The 25,067-nt window shown below is 38.7% G+C and overlaps 1 protein-coding gene across 4 annotated transcripts in view; it reads left to right on the forward strand.

The window, feature by feature from the left end:
• The window catches only part of SLC2A9 (solute carrier family 2 member 9), a 123,568-nt gene that overhangs the window by 12,812 nt on the left and 85,689 nt on the right, over nt 1-25,067 (forward strand). For 2 of the 4 annotated variants that reach the window (XM_032186523.1, XM_032186522.1), the window contains exons 2-5: nt 3,028-3,115; nt 7,857-7,939; nt 13,120-13,218; nt 19,974-20,134. In XM_032186523.1, coding sequence (XP_032042414.1) covers nt 7,880-7,939; nt 13,120-13,218; nt 19,974-20,134 — 320 coding nt within the window. In that variant the 5' untranslated portion in view covers nt 3,028-3,115; nt 7,857-7,879. Of the gene's footprint in view, nt 1-3,027; nt 3,116-7,856; nt 7,940-9,691; nt 9,773-13,119; nt 13,219-19,973; nt 20,135-25,067 lie in introns of those variants that run through there. The other 2 variants (XM_032186524.1, XM_032186521.1) reach the window with 2 other exon arrangements.

Genomic DNA, 25,067 nt, shown 5'->3' on the forward strand with positions numbered 1-25,067 from the left:
TGTAACCAGAATTGTTACACTCCTTGTTGAAAAAACTGTTTCTCTAGAAGTCATCTGCCTGTCCTTGGTGCCTATAATGAGACCATAATCAAAGATTTATAGAGACTTCATCTGTCAGGGCATACCAATCTGTTGGAAGCAGGTGCTACTACTACACAGGGACAGGAGGGAGGCTCATGCTTGTAGCGCAGTGAGCAGAAGTTTCCTTGCTTACAACATCAATAAAGACAATATAATCTGCTCAAGTATTTCAGTCTTGGAAATCCTGAAATTATTTTCTAAACATCAGAAAATAAATTCTTTAATCCTGAGCTCCAAATTTCCACCCTAGAAAGGCATTATTTTGGGGCATAATCCTGCTTTCTAACAAAAGTTACTTTGAGGGTATTTCTTTTCCACCTGGAAAGAATGTACACCCAGGAGTAGCTCTGATCTTAACTCAGGGCATGACCTTACAATATAAAAGCTTCTGCTTGTCAATATTTAATTCAACATTTACTAAATGGCAGATGGATGCCAGGCTGACCTCACTGGAAATAACCTGGCAAAGATTAAACTAGCTTTAATTTACATGGAAGGTAATACTGGAAGTAACCCTAATGTAACAATAACATTAAACTCATGCTTCATGGGATTTTTCCTAACTGATGACATACCAAACTTGCATGTGTAAATGAGAGAAAATGGTTAAAACAACACTAATGACCAACACAGTGAAAGGTGATTATTAACCACTTTTTCCTACAAAGAACTGGAAAATATTCTGCTATAGCTGATCCAAGGCAGTGTTATCTAATAACTAGTAAAAACCTCTTTTAAAATATATAATATTCCTATTCTGTTTTTCCCCTTGATCTGTTAGATCTTTTATAATGAATGCAGGAACATACTGTGTATGTTATAAATGACTGAAAAGGAAAGCTCTTGCTTGTACTGAAGCCTATATACTGGGGACGTTGACACTTTTAAGCTGAAAAAGCTATTAAATAAAAAAGATCAGTGTACTGGCTATTTTTGCAGACTTGTGGTTTTAGCAGCACAGGAAGATGTTATGTTTCTATGAAGGACATGCAGCCATGAAAGATATGAAATCACAGTTTTGGGGTTTTGACTCAGTGAGAAGTGAGTAATTCTCTTTTGCTAGTGAAGTATGTACATGCCTAATTGTCCTATAGAACTGGGTTTAAAACTAACCTATATTCTACTGCTTTGCCAGAGTAGGAAGTTTTTGCAGAACTGAAATCTGAGCATAAATTTGGTTTACCAATTTGAGACTGAATTTGTGCATGGGGCTTGCTTGCATAGAAACCAACCACATTGTTCACAAGTGTAAACAAGCATTCACATATAGCTGCAAACACTGGCTATCAAGTTTATTTATGGTTGTTACAACTCTGGTTATCATATTTATTCTGGCATTTCTGTTTCTAACTTCATAACAATGAAAAAATTCTTCTTGAACATGAAATTAAAATTTCACTGACTTTTCTCTGAATAGTCACTTGGTGACCTTTCAACTTAGGCTTGCTTGTAAATATCGTCTTTTTTCTCTTCAATTTATAACTTCAATTAAAAAAAAATCTTTGATTCTTTTTTGTGTGTTATCTAACACAGTAATTCTTGATTTGTTTGTCCTATTTCTTGATCATGACTATGTAAATTGCCCTTGAGATGGTTTCTTTGTATTCTTGCTCAAACTGATACAAACTTCATAAACCAATCTAAAACTAGGGAAAGCTTAGATCAAAGAAGTAGTTTTGTTTAGTCTGAAAGGATTAGTTCTAGCACAGAGCAGGCTGCTCTTAATTATAAGATATCGGGTGCCAAGTTTAAGGATATTTTTAGATAAACACGCTAGAGAATGTTATACAGAACTTCTTTCCTGTCCCTCAAAAGCGATACTTTCATAATAGTCTCCTTGTAACTGAAGAAGGATGCCCATGTTAAGCTGAAGCAAATTTGATGGTAATATCTTTTGAGGACTCAATCCCTTTTTTACCTTCATTGACATTTATGCAACAGTGTCAAAAATGATCCATAGGAGCTGCCAGGTCATAACCTGAAAGACAAACCAAGCACCACATGATCAATAATGTCAACTTGAACAAAGTTACTTCAAATCTCATCTAGAATTTGGAATTTCAGCCAACTGATATCTGTACAGCTGCCTCTCTACCTAGTGCATCTTGGATAGCTAAGAACTTGCAAGAATATAGATAATACAATTACATTAGCTATCAGTGTCCTTGAAGAAATGCTGATGAGCCTAACTTAACATGCAATGGCTTTTCAGAGTAAGCAATATGCAGGGAGAAGGCAACATGGAGCACACTTTCTCATACCTAAGATTGTTCTTATCTCCACTTAGCTTTATGATATGCGGAACTGACAACACAAGTAGTCAGAACTGTTACAGCCTTGTCCTGACCCGTGTTTTGTTTAGTATTTAAACCAACACTGATATGAAGTTCCTTTCTATGGCACAAAGTCATAACAAGAGACAGGCTAAATCTTTTTATGAGCTACCGTGCTTTTTGTTACTGTACAGTATGTCTTGTCTCAATGTTTCAAAGCCCTGTAAAGGGGTGACTCCTGACCATTAAGTACTATGCATTCTTACACACAAGTACTGCCCCAACACATCACTATTAAATGTCATTTATGCACATGGAATGCTGTGGGTGTTCCTGAATCAGGTCATTTGTAAACAAGTAAGAGTACATGAATGCAGGTTCTAGCCTTAGGCATTTACATTTCAAATGCCTATTGGTTCAAATGTAGGAAGTAAAGCTTTTTCACACCATGTGGCAATGGAAACAAAGACCTCTTGTATAGTATTGCAGCCATACAAGGCAGTTCATTTTCTATTGGATAAAAAAAAGATTTATTGCATGAATTCCAGCCAGTGTCTTACTTTTTTAAATTATTATTATTATTATTGTTAATTATTTATTAGTTCTGAAAAGCTATAAAAAAGTTAAAGCTGGCACTATGCTTAGTTCAGTAATTCAGCTGTTCCTATTTCAGAGAAGAGAACTGCTCTAGCAATCCAAAAGTTGCTTCTGAACTGACTGAATTTCAGAAAGCATTGAGTGAAGAATACTTTGGAGAAGTGGTAAGTAATGCCTGGAGTTGATAGTTTGGAGCAAATTCTCAAATTTAGACACATTAGGGTTTGACTCAGGGAAGGAGGGATAGTTTAAACCTGATAAAAAACAATTTTTTGAAATTTGTCAACAAATATTTTCCTGTGTTTGTCAAATACTCAGTAGAGGAAATAAGATTGTAAATTCTGTGAAATACTGAAATCCAGATAGAGAAATACATCACCTTGTAAACACTCTAGTACTAGCACTGCAGGTATTGTTAAAAAAAAAAAAAAAAAAAAAAAAGAAAGACAAATTATAAATTTTGTAACACTGTACCAATTCATTACTTAAGAGAACAGGTATTTCTGGAAGCTGAGGTGTCTACAGTATCTGTGCTGGAGGAGAGCTCTAACTAAATAGTTTGGTACCATAGGAATGCTCTGTGATGTATTGAAGTCATACCGTACCTGACTCCAGCAATGGCACATTAATATTGGAACTATTTGATATTTTACACAAATAATATGAGAAGCATTGACTTGCATGGTCTCATTTGCACAGGAATAGATCTATTTTAACAACACTATTTGCAGGGTAAATAATACCTTCTGTTATTAATGAAATTCCTTAACACCTTTTTTAATCAGATAGTTGTCACTTACAAAAATCTAATACATAAATTATTCCTGATTTGGGTAACACAAAAACTAAGCTTTATATTTGATCTTTACATTGGATGTTGTAATTAATCAATCTTTTCAATAATCAGTTGTGGGTTTATTTTGTATGAGTATGTATGCACAATTTATAGTATCAGAGGAACACACTTCATTGAAGTACATGCTCTAGACTAGTGACGGAAGCACCCAACTGGAAGAACAGGGAATTCCTCAGCTTAAGTCCTTTCCCTTGCAAGGATGACTCCTTTTTTCTGCAAGGTGCAAGTGTTCAGCTGTAGAAAATTTTGGCTGTAAGTTGCATGGAAAAAGGTAGCTGCAGTAATTCTAAAGCACACAAGCTAGAGGAAGGAGTGATATTCAAACTTTGCTCCTCAATTTTCTTTTACTAGCATTTTAGGGTTGAATTAAAATAGTCTTCTGAATCACCCACCTATTTCCAATAAAATCGATAGGGAACCAAAGTACTCAAGATGGACAGGTGAGCAACTATGAAGAAAATTAACTCTATCCCAGCTGAAACTAGGACAACAATTTTGCCTTCCCAAATAAGAGATGAGGAAAGGAGGAAAAAGGACACTCTCTAAAAATGGATGTTTGCAAACTGATATCTAATAATTAGACATCATTCTACCATGATACAATGGGACTTACTGAACATATTTGGGTTATTTTTACACCAACATGCTTTCCAAAGCTTTGCAATCCACACTCTATTTCAGTGTTGTCTCTCTGAGTGCTTCTTTTTCCCATTTGTAAAAGAAATTAAACTATCTGTGCTACACCTGAAAGAGACTTACTCTGAGTGCAAATCTGTCCCCTTTGGTCCCTGAGAGGCTGTTATGGTTTATAATTACAGTAAATTTTTTCTTCTCTAAGCTGCTTTTCTGATTTCCATATTTTCTCTGTGAATGTTACTACAGTGTTGACACGGACATAATCTTTTAATAGAGGTAATATATTTTGTGCTTGTGAGACAGATGTGGAAGTGGCGTATGCCCATCAAGAGGAATCTGTGTCACCAGAACCTTGTAAATTGCAGATGTTTGAATTGCTTGAAGCTTTGAAGCTTTCTTGTGTTGTGCCTGGTGTTCTTGAACAGGGTGCTTGGTGTCTTGCTGTTAGTCCAGAGCCATCTGAACAAGATGGTAAACAGGCCCCAACTGGCCACCAGCCCAAACATACTCAAAAACTCTGAAAACTGAACAACAGTTGCTCTATTCATGGTCCTTTACCCTTCTTAGTTGGGGGGCAGGTGGGGATGTCTTAATATTTTTGGATTAAACTCAGCTTTTCTGAGGTCTTCATCTCCTTAGCAATTCTGTCATGTAACATATCAAACACAGACCCTTCAATCAGAGTTTATCTGTGCTACTCCCTTTGCATATTTGCTCTTTTTGAACAGGACAGCTTTCTGATAGCTTTTGTTTTTCCTGACTTGCAGTTAGTCAACAAATGTCAAATGTTCAATTCAAACTCAAAATGAAACCTAGATTAGAGGGAGTTTATTCACACCTCTGAGTTCAGTTTGCCATGCCAGCCATAATTGCTCCTTTTTTGTGAACTGTTAAGCCATCTTTGCCAAGGCTAACAAATTATAGGAGTTGGTTGGATTAAATATCCTGCTAATGAACTCAACCTATACTTTGCTAAATAAACTGCTGGACACTTAGGTAAGCAAACTGTAGTTCTGTAATGCTGAAACAGAAGGTGTTTCAAGGCCTGACATAAATGAACTTTTCCTGATTTTTCAGTCACCTCCTGACTAACTGTACAAGTTGGGGAGCAGACAGATCTAATTTTCCATGACAGAGAATTAAAAATGAGTGAATATTTCTGGATCCAAATCTTAAGTAACTTCTCTGTCACAAGCAATATGAATAGAATGACAGAATACACTTTTCCCCCCTCTGTTAAAACATTTCACTGAATGGCCACTGACAGCAGCAGGTCAAACCCCAGACTTTCATTTTCTCAAGCAAAATGTTGCTTAATTTCTTGCTTAATGTTCAATAGATTTTGTAAGACACTAAAGTCAGATCTTGTTTCTACTTGCTTGGATCCCATGTCTCTTCCCTGCACGCAAGTCAATGAGAATCCAGAAGCAATACTGGCAAACCCATGAAGGATTTCCATGATTTATACTCTCCTTCCAGTCTAGATTTCTTACTTTCTGTGTCACATTGAATGTCTGTCACAGATAGGGTAACATTCCTTTTTATACAGTCAATTGGATCTGTTTAAAAAGTAGTGAAACTAGAGTTACCTAAAATATAGGAAGGATTGTTTGATCTGAACTCTTCCACAGATGGTGCACCATTGGTACTGTTGGCTTTCCAGACAAGCCAGAAGTATTATTAAAGTGTTTCAGAGACTGCCCAAAGAACAAGAAGATTCAGCCATATAAAAAAAATGTGGTGATGAAAAGGAGACATAAGTTATCTGTCCTTGCTAGTGGCGTAGCTGTGAGGTTGAGTGATTTCTCTTTAGACACTTGTGAAACTGATAGTTTGTGTCTGAGTTTGTGCTGTTTCTGTTTCAGTGCTATGCCCCATATACTCTTCATCCTGTAAGCTCTTAAATTCCAGTTTGATGATGCTCTGTTGGTGCTGTCAGAAGTGCATCACCTATATTTCATTAATTTAATTATCTGCCTTAAGTATGAAAAAATGCATGGTGTATGGGTGCTGTAGTAAGGAATTCTGACAGATTATTTTTGGTATGCTTGTTAAATGTGGCATGGGACAGGTGAAATGTCTGATAGTGAGACTAAGTGTATCTCTTATAAAGTGAAAAGCATTTGCCTTGAAATCGTTTTTTTTTTTTTTTTTTTTTTTTTTTTTAAGAGTAATTTACCAGGGATTGATGAAGACCTTTTGCAGTGAAAGGAAAAATGTTGTGTTCAAGTTTTCAGTGCTGTCTGCTCTAGGAGATGGAGAGGGAAGATGGTAATTTTTGTGGGTTTAATGATTATAAGATCCCATCACTTTTCTAGGTCCTCTTCCTTTAGGGCTCAGCCTGATTTCTTGTAACCATCTGAAATAATGGCCTCAGTACTGTCAATGGTATTTCTTCTATCAGACATGATTTCTTCTTAGAAAATATCTTGTACGTGTGAAGGCTTGAGCACAATTCTGCTCCAACTTGCTGTTTCACTAAATTGACTGTTAGTCCCTGTGTATCATAGCTCACTTTAGACAGGAATCTAAAAGACGCCTTGCATTCAAGACTAGATCTATCATTACCATTTATATTATCATTTTACCTTAAGCAAAGCAAGCAAATATCTTGAAATGTGCTGTCCTCAAGATGTTGACACAGAAGAACCCAGTAATCCATATTCCAGATGAACTGAACAGCTTGAAAAACTGCCCAAGATCATACAATGAAGCACAGTATAAATAACAGTTAATCCACCCTCCCTGAAACTCCAGAAACCAGTTTAGTTTCTTAAGAAGTGATAATTAAAAAGTCTTTTAACACTATTAAAGTACGCATCTTGACAATCAGGCAGGAATTTTCTTGCAAGAGCAGTAAATAAGTGAACCCTTTCTTTGCAAATGTGTTCATGCAATGGCCCAGCTAATGTAAGGGGGCAACATAATCATTAAAATCACATAAATTAAACCAAATGTCCTGGCTGCAACCCAGACACAGTAATGTAGTTCCAGCTGACTATCTAAATTCTAAATTGCAGTTCCAGTGGGTCTGTTGCTCACATGCTAACAGAGAGAGGACATTCTCTCTGAAAATGAGAAGAGAAGAGCCTTCTTCTCTGAGAAGAACCTGATACCGTTTTTTTTTCCTTTTATGCTTTAGTTGTGGAAGGAACTGCTGCAAAGTTCATGTAGCCCTCTGAGTAGATGGCTTATGCATAGTTAACATGTATTTTTAGTTGCTTTTTATTGCATTCAATTTGGTGCAGCTGTGCCTTCATGAACAAAGGTTAGATTTTTGAATTGAGTAGCTAGACTTACAGGCTTTTAAAGTCCTTCATGGGTCAGATTTCTGATTATATTAAAAATAAACAAATAAATAAATAATAGTCTCAGCTGAATGCTGCCACAACTTTCCCTCTTTTCCTCCTCAGCTATTAACTAAAAAGGTGACAGGATGGAGAACAAGCAACAAAGCAACGGTGAGATGAAAGAAAAAGTGCTGAAGAAAAAATTGGTAAGTGAATTCCTCAAATCTTCTGCCAATGTGTTTGTCATTTGGGGAGTGCAGACAGAAAATAAACATGTGGAACCTATGTGAATACTTGCAGGCACAGGCTCAGTTTCATATACACAGGAACGTTGCTCTTTCCCTTCTCCCTTTGGTACTGGAACGGCTAATAGTCTCACTGTGCATCTGCACCGCAGGCCTCCAATTTTTTCCCATGCTTCTCCTTATATGAATGTCTAGTTTTGAACGAGCCAATAAACTGTTTAGGCGAACCATTCCAGAATTAAGTGACTTTTGAATAGGTTGAAAACTTTCTTTTCTGGGAGGGACTTGGTCATTGAGGGCAATGGTAACACTCTAGAAGTGTTTGTGTGCCTTCGCACAAAAAGTCTGGAAGGATGTATTCTGCAGAAAAAGAGCTTTGTTTTTTTCTCTGACACAAGAACCCTTGCATCTGTGTGTTCTTCCCCCTTTTCCCTCTCCGCTCTAACTTGTAAGAGGTGAGCAAACTGACACTTGTCTCCATGGGAATATGGAAATTTGAAGGAAAGCTGCCAGGACTAAAATTTAAGGGGTGCAGAGAGTAGCATCTTTAGTTTCTGTAACTCTTATTAATGGTGATTGTAAAATGTCAAAAAACATAAGCATGTTAAAGTGAGAAACTATGTCTGTATTAAGCACATGCAGCCATATTATTTGTATTTGAGTGTCAACTGCTGTGAACTACTTGCATTGTATTATTTTAAATGAAATTAAATAAAACACAGGTGTCCGATTCTTCTCAAATGCACTCCACATATTTTAGAGGCTTGATTCTCCTAACCTGTCTCTTTAAGTGCTTGTGACCATTCAAGGAGATTATAAACGATGTCTGGATCATCTATCTATGCTGATGTTTCTCAATCTGAACAGTAATTTTACATGTTAACGAGTAGCATCTGGATTTCTATTCAAAGGTTGCTTAGCTTGATGTGTGCCAAGGACACTTCAAAGTTTCTGCATCATGAACTGCTTTCAAACCTGCAGTGCTTTATGGCATTACTTATGTGTCTTTGAGGACTCTAAGGTAGTGGTGAGGTATGTAGCATGTCAGAAGTGGAAGCAGCAGAGATTTACACCAATATGAACTGCAGACGTCTGGGAATAGTTCCCAGATGCACTTAGTACTCATCTGAGACACATCCATTGCCAACTGGAAGGTGCAGTTTAACTCTTAGCAGTTCAAAATCCTCAGGCTTTACAAATAGGCACCTTCAAAACTAATAGCTGGAAGCTTTTATCTTCCTCGGGCAACACGTCTAATCACCACCTGCTGCACAGCAGCAGTGCCGTGTGTCAGATCTGAACCTCCTAAAGCTGTGTGAACGTCCCTGTGCCGTGTGGTTTTACATCTTAATTAGTTACAAGGCTTGCGGTAGCTTCACTTTCCAGCTTCGGTGACGAAGGGAAGCTCTTCCCCTCCTTTCTCCAGCGCCGTGTATACAGCAGGGCAGCCCAGATGGCACCGGGCAGACCCCACGCCGGGTTTAATTTGCTTAAGTTATGGACGTGCCTGCTTATAAACGGGCTCGGGCAGCTCCAGCCCCTCAGCCGCGCACTGCGGGCAGAGCAGCTCTGACCCCCGGCGGTCCCCGGAGCTCCAGGCTCGGCCCCCCGGGTTCTCCCCCCTAGGGTCCCTCCTCCGGCTCTGCGCGGCTGCGGCCGCGCCCCCGCTGCGCGCTGCCCGGCGGAGATGCGCGGCCGTTGCGCGCCTACGGCATGGACCCAGCGGCGGCGCCCGAGGAGGACACGCTGGTGGCCCCGGCAGCGGGGAAGGGTCCCCGCCGGGCAGGGAAGGGCGTAAGTAGCGCGGAGAGGCGCGGAGGGCTCGCGGGTGTCCCGCAGCTTTGCAGGTGGAGCGAAGGAGAAAGCGGAGCCGGTGCGCGGCCGCTGGGGATCCGGCGTCACTCCGCGTTGCTTCCCCCAGAAGGGAGGAAGGGCTCAGGTTGCAGAGCCCGAGGCTTTTTCCCCGCTCGGAAAGTTGCTGCTGGTGTAGAGGAGAGGCCGGCGGGGTTAGGCTGAGCTAAAAATATAATGCGGCTGCCCCGGCCGGGACGCGGAGGACGGGAGGAGGGCAGCGGCTGGGGCCGCAGGGGACACACCACGGGCAGGGGACACACCACGGGTGGGCGAGCGGCAGGTGCCGGGGGCTGTTTTCCCACCAGCAAGGCGAGTTCACGGGCTAACCCCCCCCCCTCCCCCTCCCCGAATCAGCAAGTCCTAAGGGCAAGGAGAAAGGCGAGGAGGGAAGCCCGGGGGTTCCCCCTCCTGCCCGGCGGCGCAGGAAGGTATCGCAAGCCGTGGAGCGCGGTGCGGTGCCAGCACGCACCTGCCGGCAGCCACCCGGCTGGGCACGGCTGCTCTCAGCCTCCAGGACCGCTCCGGTGCTCGGCGCTTCCCTAAAACTGCCTCTCGGGAAGCCTACGCGAAAGGTGCGCAGAAGTCCTGGTTTCTAAATTCAGCAGACAGTCGGAGCAGTACCTGTTGCAGAATCCTAAAACTTTCTTCTGGACGTTTGTAGTTTCCAGTTTACAACCATGATTAATCTATAGCCAACTAACCAGAATACAATAGCCTAAATTGTGCTTTGAAAACTGAAATGCAAACCAATGTGCGTTTAAAACAAAGGCAACCTAAGGTGCACAGAATGCAAATATTACCCTGCATGCTGGACAAAAGAGGTGTGTTGGTAAAAGCATTTTGGAACCTCTCAGAACACTGTGCCCTGGTAAGAGCAACAAAAGGACTTTCACAAACAAGCAGCTAACAAGAGGCTGGATGTCTTTGCTGGGATCTGACAGACAGCTTTCCGCACTGCACGTTTATTGCTCTGGTGACAGCAGCAACAGATGAGTGCACTCACGGTGTTAAAGGACTACCTCTGAGGAGGTGTGGTCGCAGTCTTGTTTCACAGTCATTGTAAAACAGGTTGCTGAGTTTGTTGCTTTTTTTTTTTTTTTTTTTTTTTTTTTTTTAATGTTTCCACAGGGTTAATATTTTTCTGAGCAACCATTTATTTTTTTTCTCCTCCCCTTCTTGCTTCATTACGCTTTCATCTCTTATCTGGTGTTGCTGAAACTTGAGCAAATATTTAAAATAGCGTGTGAGAAGACAGGTCATGGAGAAGTTGAAGTGCACGTTCCAAGAACGGTAAAACTTCACGGGAAATCTGAGGCTTTGTGTGCTTTCTGCAGTAGACTACATACTTGAAAAATTCTTGGTACAGAAGTAGGCTCTAAACGCTGCTATTCACAACACTTGAAAATAAAGTGGATGTGAGGTTTTCTAATTTGGCAGCACTTTTGTGATTTGTACTCTATTATTTTCCACTTAACCCTATGTACATATAATTTGCCTGTGCTGAAAGTTTCAAACATTCACTGGACTTTTTAATAAACACTAGGATATAAGGTCCAAATCATCTTGTCTGCAGGGCTTTTCCCAGGGTTTTAATGCTACTGAAGCAGATGCCCTTAGCAATATTACATCAAGATTACCATACAGCACACATGAATGTGCACTTATCATTTGTGACCCCTTTGGGAGCAATCTGGTAGCTCTTCAGGAATATTCTATTCAGTGCCATTAGTTCAGGGTAGTAGTGATTCCTATAAGCACAGGAATGGTTGTTCATAGTAGAGAAATAACAGGCACCTAAGATGAGGTGTTATGAACACCTAAATAAAGCTTTATGCCAATGTTTCTACTTTTTTCTTATCAAAGTGATAGTACAAAGCTTTGTGTGTGTGTGGCAGGTTCATTTTAAGCAGCTGGCTAATAATAAGAAATTGTATTTGGCTTATTTAACAATCTCAACAGGATATATTCCTTACACAAGGCTTTCTTCCCCCCATATGCTTTCTCCTGACCTGACTGAAAATAGGGCAGTCAATGAACTGTGTAATCTCTTAAAAACTTACCACATCATGTGGAAGAAGTTAAAACATCTAAGCTGTCCCACAGGGCACATTTTAAGCCCTTGGGAAGTGCAGCTGTGTAGCATGACAGACCCCATGCACGCCAAGCTGCCAAGCTGGACACTCAGTCTCTGCTCCCGATGTGTGGATATCTCATCATTTCTCCATGAACCAAAGTGAGAATGCAGTGACATGGTGACATTGCAAGCTCTGGCACGTGCCAGCTGCCAAGCTGCATTCACTTTCCTTACCATGTTTGTCCTGGGGCTGGTAGAGCTCATTCCTGTGTATCATCACCACTGTTATGCTATGTGCTACCTACACAAAAGTAGCTCGTGCTTCAGATCTTCATTTTCCAAAGCAAACACGAGTCTTTGTCCAGTTGACAAAAATTTATAGATTCATTAAGCTGTTGTGTCCACTTGAAGGAATGTAGGGGAAGCTGTGTTTATTAGGCCTGCTTAATCAGGTGTTTCTCCTTTTGAAAAGATTCAGACTTCAGCAAGCAATCAGACTGGACATAAAACAATAGTCAATGATACCTGAAAATATGGATTCTTAGTGGAGTTCTTAAAACAAAACAAAACAAACAACCAAAAAAAACAACAGTTGGGATGGCAGGGGTGGAAGGAGGAAAGTCAGAAAGGGAAGTCAGAAAGGGAGAGTTTCTGGAGGAAGACAGCAGATGGCATCTCTGCCAGCATTTTTGTGTAGCAGCAAGTTGCTGCTGGAAACTTACATTTGGGTTATAAAATTTAGTTTGTAGGCATCATTTCAATTTTTTGGTCAAATTTTCACCAATCCTTCTGCTCACAGGAGCGGGTGGACATTGCTCCTAAGTTGGCTCTACCTAAAGCCCTGTTGCATCAAATGTATGCTACCACGTTTCATTGTTTTAATTGTATGTTGCCAAAGAGTTTCCTTTGCTGAGCATATGCCTCTGTAACATTTAGCTTTTTTGGTGTTGGGGACGGATGGGATGCTTGAAGCAAAATCCATGGGGTTGAAAGAAGTTTAAATGTTCACTTATGCCTTGGTAAATGTTAACTGAGATGCTGTCACTTCACATTTACTGCTTCTAGGATTGCAGAAATAGAAAGTGTTTCAGATCATTATTCTGTAGCAAGGAGATGTGCCTGCAGGAGCTATGCAAGGCAGAGTGGGGAATGTTTAAAACCTGAACTATTTCATGTATACTAACAATGGCTACGTTTTTTCATTGTTTTTCAGAATTGGTCTGGAAGTCTGATTGTAGCCTCTTTAACTGGTGCTTTTGGATCATCTTTTCTTTACGGTTACAATCTCTCTGTCGTGAATGCTCCTGCAGTGGTAAGTGACTGACAAAACCGGCATTTACTATCAGTAGAGGGCAGCCTTGTCCATCTAGTGTGTGCTCTTTAACATCTTGCTTTTGTAATCCAACCAGTGTGTTAGAAGAGAGAGAACTTTGCTTGAAAAGTTTTCTGCTATGTGTGAAGTTTCCAACTAGGTTCAGTAGCTGTCAGGAAACTAAGTGCTCCTGTTGAGATGAGTGGGTGCACAACATTTCTTTTTCATTCTCCCAAAGCCAGAATAATGCTAAATCTTTTTCCACACTTTTGTGTTATAAGGTATTTTTAACAGCCTGTCTTTCTGGCTAGTGACTATTTGGTAGTTACAGGTGCACATTCAACAAATCCTGTTCACATTATTCAGTTCTGGAGGTTGACATGGCATTTCATTACCACAGTACAGATAATGTAAATAATGTCTCTGGATGCCTCTTAAATAATGGGCCTCTTCTGCATTTTGTGGTAATGCCTTGTTTGTTTCTGATTTTGGATCTGCTGTGTTGACCATCTGTTGACTGCAACATGTGGAATGTGTCTGATGAAAAGAGCATTGTAAAATCAGTGTACAGTATCTGAGGGATTTCATTAAAATATCAGCAATCACAAATGGAAATATGAATGTTTTGGTTTTATATTGGTGTATTGGTGGTCTACAGTGCCTTTTAATTCAATCAAACATGGAAATAACCAATTCAGTGCAGTTGTAAGCAACACGCACACAAAAAAAATACATAGTAAAATTTTTCAGCTGTCAGAAGTCCTTTTTTTTTTTTTTTTTTTTTTTAGTTTGCAGTTCGTATTTGCATTGTCTTTGATAAACTGATAACCCAAAGGATTAGAAACAGACTCACCTTGTTTTAATTGTCCCTGGTAGCTTCTGGGAATTTTCTAGAAGTTCCTGGTACCTTCTGTACTGATAACACAGGTTTAGACAGATTGGATGTTTATTCTAGCATGGCACGTCTGTGCATCCCGTCAGCTTGCAATCTTCAGAAAATAAACATGACTTAACAGAATCAGTGGGGAGCTGAAATGCTGTGAACAATAGTATTGATTGTACTGACGATAGACATCTCTCCTGCACTGAGTCAGTACTGTCAAAGGAGCAGTGTGAATTATCTGACTTCAGAACTTTTAAGTGCCCTTTACAAAATGGACCATCTTGGTAATCAGAGCTCTTCTATCACTTTCTGCAGAAGTAAAAGAAAGAAAGGGCAATCATAAGTGCTGTCTGGCAACACTCAGAGGGTTAGGTTAGAACCATGTAATAGATTGTAGTGGTCACCAGACAAGAGTAGAGGTGGGAAGGTTGAAGTTGCAATCATACCATGAAGAATGCTAAATTCCAGGCATCGTGGTTAGTAGCACCGTCAGGTTTGTCTATTTTTGCTTGAAATCTTTACTGTGGCTTTTGGACAGAAAGTTGGCACCATGTTGATGGCTCTTGTTGACAGGTATGATGTAGTGTTGACAGTTATGTATGAAGTCGGCCCTTTTCCAGTGTCGTATTGCTGTGTTCGGTTGAGAACATAGTGTCCTCCTTACTCATGCTAAGCCATATATCATGTAGGTCTAAAGAGTAGTCCTAGTTATACACCCTACTGAAAATACATACGTGGCTGTGTGGTTCAAGAGCAAAATACCAGTGTGGCAAAATACCAGAGAACTAGATGATCCTCTCTCTAGCCCCAGAATCAGGCTCTGTCATCTATTTTCCTAGGACAGGACACCTCCCCATCTTTGTCACACATTGTCCAGGGTGAAGAGGAGAGTCTGTGCTCTGTTTTTAGCCATGGTGAGGAGGAATGAGCTGTACTAGTGCTGTGCTTCCTGCAGCACAAGAAAAGGAACCTTTGCCCTATCTGTTTTCCCCTTGTGTGGCCATGCATCACCAAATCAGTCTGCTATGAGGTGATCCTTTAGGAACACTGATGTGTGCTAATTGAGGAAAATATAAGGGAAACAGCTTTTACCTGTAGATAAGCAGTACTCTTAAAAGAGGCTATATTTGGGTCCAGTATCTCCTAAAAGTTGTAAGCTTTGATTTTTAAACTTGGTAGGTCAAATAACTTGTTCTGGTCATATGCAGCTTATAGCTTGCATTGTAGTGAACATCTCTGTGTAGGATGTTGGATATCTTTTGCCTCTATTTGCTTCAGTACAATTCCTTTCAATGGCTAAAGTCCCTCAGTCTTAGAGAAGGCACTGTATGATGCTTCTGGAGGTTTTTAGAAAGTGCTTGATCATGACTGTTGACTAAAATATGGGATGTTTCCAGGAAACCGGATCTGAACATGTCAGCATGATTGCTGAACTGTGTAGGGGAAGTTCATTTAAGGCTGAAGATATGAACTGTATTTGTAAATCCTTGTGTACATTACCTTTCTGTGCTGAAGTTGTGCCAGCTCATCAAACCACAGGGGAATACCCCTGCAGTTCTCAGATGGAAACTTTTCCACAAATCATCTTGTAAGGTATGCTTGGTCCAACTTCCTTTTTGTTGCAAGGCGGAGATGTAATGCACCAGATCTGCTCAGAGCAGAGTTGTCTGTACTGACTAGTGCAGAGATGGGAAAAGATCAGTTTCCACTCAGTCCCCCACATTTCTATGGGAAAGTGCAATGGCCAGTCACAGGTGCATTTTTCCCTGCACGTGGTGTTTGACCATGTGAGAAACCCAGCATTAGAAGTCTGCACTGACTTCTATGAAGAGCTATCAGAATTTATTAAAACGTGGAAACATTCAGCAGTAGGAAAACTAAGATTTTAATTGTCTAAATGTTGAAGCTGCTTTTTTCCAAGTGGCATTTTTAAAATGCATTCCACAGACCACTTGTGAGCAAGGTCTTCAGAACAATGATGTGCTTTGTGCTCTGAGCAGGACGTGAAATCTCATGCTGGCAGCAACACCCTTCTTGCCTTCTTCCTGCTGGAAGCTGTGTTTCTGCATTCCTTTTAGAGCTGATACTGAGAAAGTGAGACTATTACAAAAATATATAGCTGACTGTGACAGCCATTGGATAACTGTCACTAACTGTGAGTAGCCCTTGTAACTATTGGCAAATCATTTTTAATTCTCTTAAGGCTGTCTTTTCACTTCCCTTGCTCTAAGTATTTACAGTTAAAGAGTTAAAGAGATAAGAAAAATCACTCTATATATACTGCCTGTCTTTCTCTTTCTCTTTCTCTCCCCTCAGCACCGGTGATGCCTCACCTTGAGTACTGAGTGAAATTTTGGGCTGGTGAAGCCCCGTGGCTTGTTCAGTCCAGAGCAGAGCAAACTGAGGGGAGGCATCATAGTGGCCTGCAGCTCCCTCACAAGTGGAGTGAAGGGGCAGGCGCTGAGCTCGTAGAATCATAGAATATCCTGAGTTGGAAGGGACCCATAAGGGTCTCTGAGTGTAACTCCTGGCCCCACAGAGGACCATCCAAAATCAGACCATGTGTCTGAGAGAGTTGTCCAAACACTTCTTGAACTATGGAAAGCTTGGTGTCACAACCTCTTCCCTTTTCTTCTCTCTGGTGACTAGCAACAGGACCCAAGGGAATGGCACGGAGCTGTGACAGGGGAGGGTCAGGCTGGGTGTTAGGAAAAGTGTCTTTACCCACTGAGAGGGTAGATGGGTATGGAACAGGCTTCCCAGGGCAGTGGTCATGGCATTGATCCTTCCAGAGTAGCTGATAACAATCACTTGTTGGAATGTTGTTGGAATGCTACCATTCCTTGCAGGCTTTGGTTAGGACCTAGAAAATTTATATACAGAGTTAGCATTATTCAGAAAACTGATTGAAATCAAAAGGAGCCTTTCCACAGAACTCAGAAGATTTGTTGGATCTGATTTGTTTTGTGCTTTAGGTTTTCATTTTCATGTGCAATACCTCAAACTTCTATGTGTTAATAGTTTCCCATTTGTTGGCAGGGGAAATCTAGACAAAGGTGATGTACATGTTGGCACCTTTGTCTGTTATACTTGAATGTTGTAGCTTGTGCTTTCTTTTCATGAATATTTTCAGTTATTTCATGTGTCGTTATAAATAACAAAGCTGTGCTTAGAAAATTAGTTATAACACAAGAGGAAAATAATTTGCATACTATTTTTAGTCATTAGCATTAGCAAGAAATGTTAATAGTGTTCTAAAAATGTTTTGTGTTAGTATTCATTACTATCAAGTACAAATTTCAAATAAACAAGAAGATATCAGAATCTAAATATAATCTGAGTACAGGTATTAGAGAGAGGATTTATTACTTGATTTAGGGGCAGATTTATTTGGTATTTCACTGTGAAATTCTGTTCATTGTGAAATGGATCAAGAACCAGTTTGACTTTTTTTTTTCTCTCAAGTTTTTTTTTTTTTTTTTTTTGATGTCTGTTTGTATAGAAGCATATAAAATAAGATGGAAGAAATAAAATATCCCTTTCCTCCTTTTAAAATTAAGTTACCATGGGAGAAAACTGTTTGTCTTCTCTATTCCTACTTAGCTGAAGATAGGAGAACCCAGATATCAGGTTTTCATTTTTTTTTATGAGAAACCACTTGTCTGGCACATAGATTTATATCTGGATCATAGGTGTCTGATTTCATGTTTGATACATCTTTCATTACTGAAAAGAAATTGCTTATTTTGTTTAGCAGCCTGTACTTCATTCAAAAAGCAGTTTATGTAAATGTGAAGGGGAGAAGCTATAACTTATTTATAGAAGTGATTTGTGATTCTTAACAGTTCAAACAAAACTATCTCTTTTTGATACTATAGGCTTTTTTTTTTTTTTCCCATTAGTATGAAACCAACAGCTGTCAGCTCTTGCCTCTCTCTTCTAACAGTTATTTGTCTTGGCTGTGATTTTTTGGGGGGAGAAGAGTGTTATTTTTTTATTGCTTGACTTAATAGGTCCCTGATTTTTTATGGCTTCCAGGTGCTACACTATCACAATTAAGACATAAAAGTGGATGCAGCTTCCCTTCTTATCACAATCCATAAAACCCCATTTTTTTAGTTCACTCTATTTTTTTTTCCTAAACCTATGCTAAAAATTTTGCTATAGCATCACTCATTTTTACAATACTGCCCCTATGGAAAAAAAAAAAAAAAAAAAAAAAAAAAAAGTAAAATGCACTTCATTTTGAGCAGATCCAAGCTCTGTAATTTAGGACTGAGATACAAAACAGAGATGACAAATGTTGTTTCATGGTGAGCACAGTGCAGACCAAAAGGATTCCTACTTATATAGCTTCTAAAGTATCATTAAAAATTTTCCAGGGAGTTTCATAAGCTAAATATGAATCAGAACAGGCCACCGAAGTAGTACAAATTCCAGGAGATAAATTGCTTCATAACTGGTCTCCATTCCTGGTTTTATTTTATAACTTAATTTTAATGTGACTTTCATGCAATATAACAGACAAATTTCTTTTTGGTGTGAAGACAGAAAGCAGATTTCATGTGTTATACTCACTGGGGATTTAGAATTTGTTGCTAAAGTCAGAAAGTTTAAGTTGTTTTCCCAGGTGCTCATAAATACCGTATAGCTGCCTACTCAGCTGAGCCAAACGTCTGTCTTATTATCTATATTCCTCTCCCTGTCACTGTAGTTCTGCGTTTGAAGTATGGTCTGGGACAAGGTCCTAATGCCAGAGGTGGAGATCTGCTGACTTTTGGCCATTTGGCAGCCCCAAGAGGATGGCTTTTGGTCAGACCATTCATCATGGGTAGTGATGACATGGGCACACTGGACCCACTACTTCACTACCCAAAACTGTCTGATACCCTTAGAGTATCACCATTTTGAACCTGTGAATAACTTATCTTCTGTATCTTTGAACAAGTATACAACAGATTTTGAAATCCTCCATGAAAGACTGTGATTCTCTGTGGTAGCTTAACACCTGGAGTATTTTCCATGTATGTGTGTTTGCACAGATTTCTGAAAGAAGCACAATGGCAGCAAGGCAAAAAAAGGGTCAATAAATGGGAAAACTACTGTAAGATACTACCTCCATTGTGTTACGTGTGTAGAAATGAGTGGATAGTCTTAATTCCTCCCACTCCACACACAAATGTGGCTCTTTTCCTTCCTCCCTTCTGTCCTTCCTTCCATTTCCCCCCTCCCCAAAGTTATTATCATTACAGATCCATGAAAAAGCAGTACAATTCTTGTTGATTCACCAGCAGTACTTAGCATTTAAGCATTTATACATATATATATATATATATATATATATATATATATGTCATGATGTGTGCTAGAGTGCAGTTTTGTTTAGCTTGTCCAAAAAAATGTTATGCTAGGTTGCGATGTAATACCTTGTTTACCTGGGGTTAAGGGTATGTATATGAGCAGCCAGCAGAGCTCAGGTGATGTGCAGCACCATGCTATGTGTGGGTGGTATGATTATGTGCCTGAGCCCTTATCCCAGTAAGGCTAACACAAACTGTTGCTCATGTTGTACTGGCAACCTAAATTGTAACATCCTTTCTTTAAAGAAGTTTCTCTTTTATAAGCTTCTTCTATGTTCATGTCTACTGGTGTTTCCACCTTGTTTTAACTGGCATGTCATTGTATGCTGTGACTGGTTCAGTTAGTCTGTAGTACAGTTACATCTAGAGTTGAGTATCCTTTTTTTAGAGGAGGGCGATAGAAATGCAAAGGTGGTCCTTGCAAACAAACTACTGTTGTTAATTCAATTTCTGTAAGTAGTGTTCTTAAAGGGTGGTTTTTACATGTATTACTGTTATGTATTTTCTTTCAGTACATCAAGAAGTTTTACAATGAAACTTGGGAAAGAAGATATGGCTTCTCAGTGGATGAAAGCACCCTGACTCTCCTCTGGTCTATAACTGTATCTATTTTTGCCATTGGTGGCCTTGTAGGTGCTATTATTGTTACCCCAATCGTGAAGTTCTTTGGACGGTAAGTGTATTGGAAACCTTCTGGTTTCTAAAGCAGTTGCCAACCTAACTTCTCTAGAAAGCTTTACTTGTATTTTATTTTTTTTTTTAACTCTTTTTACCTTTAGCAGAATGCAAATTAAAACATCTTCAAATTATAAAAGCTTATAAAAGCTTTTCTCTGGCCTTACTGTGCATTATTTGAATCACAGAAACCATCTGCTCTGAACTGACAGTGGGTTCAGATGTCAAGGAAGTTGAATAGACAAGAGTGCAAAAGGAAAATACCATATAAAAGGAAGGATTTCAGAAAGGGTTGGCACCTTCTTGTTCTGCAAGTTTGCTGGGTATCTTACCCTACACAAATAAAACTATTAATTTGTCTCATTTGCTTCTCAACCAGATTTGTTGTCTTGCAGTAATACAAATCTTTTTTTTTTTTTTTTTTTTTATCCTTATTGTCAACTTAAAATGTAGTTTGAAGAAATAGACTAGGGTGAAGTTCATGTTTATTTTTCCACATGCTTGTTGTCACCTTCCTTATTCTATGCAATGCAGCATTTGACCAAATCTTGACTATAACAAATACCAGTATTTTAGAAATGTTTTTACTGGTTTGTCTGCATTTTTGCAGTAGGTAGCAACTAGATACTTCTGTCAAATTTCAGTTTCATACATTCTTCCAAAGACTTTTAAAAGTGATTTTTAATTTCCCTGTTTGGAAGGGGCTAGATAAAAAGCCACTATAATATGCATATTAACTGTTCATATGGCTTTTTCTTAATTATAAATTCTATATCATTTGATAATTTCTGCTTGATTAAATCACCAAAGAAAGTCATCATAGAGTCTCAAACATAAGCAGTCCTCTCCATTATATTCATTTTTTTGTATTCTACGTTTGACTATTTCAATCATGCACTTTACATTGTGCTCTCCCAAGCCTGTTTGTCATCTCTCTCAACCCCTCTCCTTAGATTTTTTTTTCTTAATTGTCACTATATTTTATCCCAACTCTTCCACATCCCATTTTACACCTCAAACAATAGTTACACATTCTTCCATTTTGCACTTACTGCAAGTCACTGCTCTCTACTTTGTAAATCTATTATCCAATTTTATTAATGTATTCTATTCCATCAATTCACCATTCATCAAATCACCATTTTAATTTTAATTCATAAATGTTTTTCGTAGTCACTTTTTTTGTTTGTTTGTTTGCAATTTCTTTTTTCTATTCATCAATTTGGCTTTTACATACTTATTAAATATATGAAACTCCCTTAGTCAGACTGTTTAATTCCTGGAATTGTCACTAAGTCTGCTCTTTTTTAAATTAATGTAGTAAAAAAAAAGTTCAAAGAAGACTGATTTTTGGTGAAGAGTAGAATGGTTTTGTGTGAAAGTTTGTTAAAGTGGTGATTGATGTCAGTTGAATACTATATTAAGAATACTGCTTTGATGGGAGTAGATTGTATTTCCAGGGCAGAGCTTTACAGCTTGGAGGCTCTGTCCCTGTTTATTATGTTTATCCCTGTCAAACCATGAAAACAGCTTTCTCATAGATATGGTATAAGAGTACTTGATTAGAGATAGGAAGGAATGACATCTCTCAGAGACACTGGATAAAGGCTGCTCATCAAATGTGGCTCTTGGTTTTGCTGTTCACGTTGCAGTGTGTTTGTCTGGTCTGGGAAACCAGACTGACATATCACTACAGTAACTGTAGATCACATTATGAAATGTTGACAGAACAATGAAATATGCTGTTAAATTGTTTAAGTGTAAGTTAGAGAGCTGTGTGTATGATGAAGATGTGCTCCATTTATACTGACACAGAATAGTGTACTAATGGGGATCAAAAATATTAGTTGGAAATAATGTATGACTTTAAAAAGAGCACTCTTGATTCGTATTGCTGTAAGATTAATAACACAATTTTCAGATTACCAGATTGTTAGGCACTACTTATTTCAAGAGAGGTTCGGGGCAAAATTTTCAAAGAGGGCCTTCATCCACATAAGCAGAAGTCCCATGTTCAGATGTGGTTTTGACACTTTATAATTTAAATTCTCGTCTTCTACTGAAGAGTAGCTGCTGTTGCACATCCTAAACATCCTGAGAGATACATTCAGTGAATTGCTTGAGCCACTGCTGGGGAGGAATTGCAAAAGAGGTGTAAGGCCTCTTCACTTCTAGCCCAGTGAATTGTTTTGAGTCTGACGCAATTAAAGAAATTTATCTGGATTATTTTAGTAATGCTACCATTTCTTTTATTCTCAAGTTATCTGCCGTAGTTAAAATAGTGATTAGTATTTTTCTGTTACTGGACTTGACAGTTCATTATTTAAAAACCTAGCTTCCTTACTATACTTTTTGTATAAGGTATCATATTTGCTTCCTAAGGTGAGCTTCTAGAGTCTTTATTATACTGAGTCTTTATTATATTTTGAGGAAATAATATTTTTTTGATGAAACTTAAAAATTCTATCATTTTCCTAGTTTTGAGTTTTATGCAAACAGATCATTAATTCAAATCCCTAATTAAAACTGAAATTATTGCAGCTGTGGAGGTCATAGAGTTAGTAGGATTCTGTTCTGGCCTTTGTGGAACTATACAGTATCATAAGAGCAAATGACAACGTTGAAATCACAAGATAGACGTGATTTTGGAAAAAAAAAAAAAAAAAAAAGAAGAACAGTTCTAAGGAGGAGATGCTCAAGATACTCAAAAATATCTGTAAAAAAAATCTTTTTTTTTTTTTTTTTGTAAAAAATATCTATAAAAAAGAAAAGGGAAAATTATTTAAAGCTTAGCTCTGTTTGTGTCAAGTTGATGCGTAAATTGTCCAGCTCAACTGGGATGCTTATAGAAACTGTGATTTCTACTGAGCAAATTGCTCATCTCTTACAACTATTTCCAACTGAGCACAGAAGTGGAAATTACAGTCCTGCAGCAGAACAAATAGCCAACCTTAAGAGACAACCAATTTTTGGTAATAAGTTGCCATGCTTATTGTTTGGCTTAGGATATAGCTGCTTGTGAAAAACTGCTCTGTGCTCAAACAATCAAAAGTTTTTTGATTGCATCTTCCTTTTGGAATGCATAAATGCTTTATTTCTCTGGGCTAGAGAAAATCCTGAATTTGAGCAGAAGAAGGAACAGAGATCTTTGAATTTAAATGAACTCTAGTCTAGGATTTTTAGTGTGATAGACGCAGCAGAGGCAGTTTGCCATGAACTATATGATTAATAGAAATATAATTCCCCGTCCCCTCCTCCCCCTTCCCCAAACATATTTCCTTTTGCTCTCAACTGAAACAACCCAGGGCTCTTCACACAAAACAGTGACTGTCTGCATGCCTGTAAGTGCAATATGTGGGGGGGGAGTGTCCTCATACTTGAATTCAGGTTCCCTTTCCTAGCTCTGACACTGTTTTGAAATTTAGCTTTAGGTTAAGTCGACTTCACTCCCTATTCACCTGTTTACAAAAATAGGGTTACTGATGTGCTCTATAACCTTCAGCAAGACTGAAATGAAATGTGCTATGTGAGAGCTAGGTGTGATATTTATGTTTCAGTGGGTTTCTTGTGCCATTTGACAATTGCTTGGTCAATCAATTTGTGAAAATGATTAGGCTGACCAATGCACCAGTATGTGACTTTTCTTCTGGTAGGTTAGTTTTGAAGTTTGTATGCTTACACTCTGTAAGCGTGGTAAGCAGTTATATGATGATATTGGTTGGAGTTTCCCAAGGGAAAGTGTCTGCTACAGTACTCTATGAAGTGTGGTATCATTACATCGTTTGTATTGGAGTTATGCAAGCAGGATATACAAGGGTTTTTTTTGTTTATTTTTTTGTTTCATTTTTCTTTTTCCTATGCCCTGTGTCTAGTTTAATACATTCCTGGCCTATGTGACCAGGAAAGCATGGTTAATTTATGATTGTAGCAATTCTGAATACAACATGACCTGATTGGAAGTAAAGCAAGGTAGCATGTGGAATCTGAAGGGTTTTCTTGTTTGTTTGTTTTTTGAGAAGTGGTGATTTATGAGAAGTGGTTATTTCTGTTCATAGATGTGCTGGGCTGGTCCCAGCTGACAGCTGAGCACCCCACCCAGCTGTTCATCACTCCCCACTCTGCAAGCTAGACAGGTTGTCAGAGAGAAACAGGAGGAACAGCAGGAGCAAGAAAACTCATGAGTCAAAAAAAAAAAAAGAAAGAGAAATCGCTTACAAATTACTGTCATGGTTGAAACAGACTCAGCTTGGGGAATTTAACTTAAATTATTGCCAGTTAGTATAAACATTTAATTACTGATCAGGTATTAGGAAAGAAAGAAGGTGAATATTGAAACACCTTTCCTCCTACTCCAAACTCCTCTACTGACTCCTTAATAACCATAGGTTATACTGAGTTGCTTTGGTGAGGGGCCAGGTGGTAAAAGGGGTCAGGGTCAGTGCATAGCAGCTTCCCTCTGCCCATCATTGCTTTTTTCCTATTCTCCAGCATGCTTCATAGAATAAGTGGTTGCTGCCAACCTTTTCTAAAAGGATGTTATATTTTTCCGTTATTTTTTTAAAGTTGTAAAAGAAGAAAGTAACAACTCCAGATGAATGTATAGCACTTGTTTGACCTGACTTGTTTCCATTTTTTGACATTATTTATTATCTTTAGCCCTCTATCCATTTAGCCCTATATCCATTTGAAAAGCCTATTTCAAATAGCAAAATCAGCACTTTTCTCTTGACAGCTATGTTATACAAACATGTACTTTAAATGTGCTGTATCTCTTTCTTTGTCTGGTCTCAAGCAATCTCATTCAAACAGTGTTCAAGCAGTTTTTTAATTAAAAAAAAAAAAAAAAGGAAAGTTAAAACATAAATATTCAATATACTTACTATTAAAAATATATTAATTGTTGTAACTAGTTGGATCATTTGTTCAATGGC

Source organism: Aythya fuligula, chromosome 4, assembly GCF_009819795.1.
Source record: "Aythya fuligula isolate bAytFul2 chromosome 4, bAytFul2.pri, whole genome shotgun sequence".
NCBI lineage: Eukaryota > Metazoa > Chordata > Aves > Anseriformes > Anatidae > Aythya > Aythya fuligula.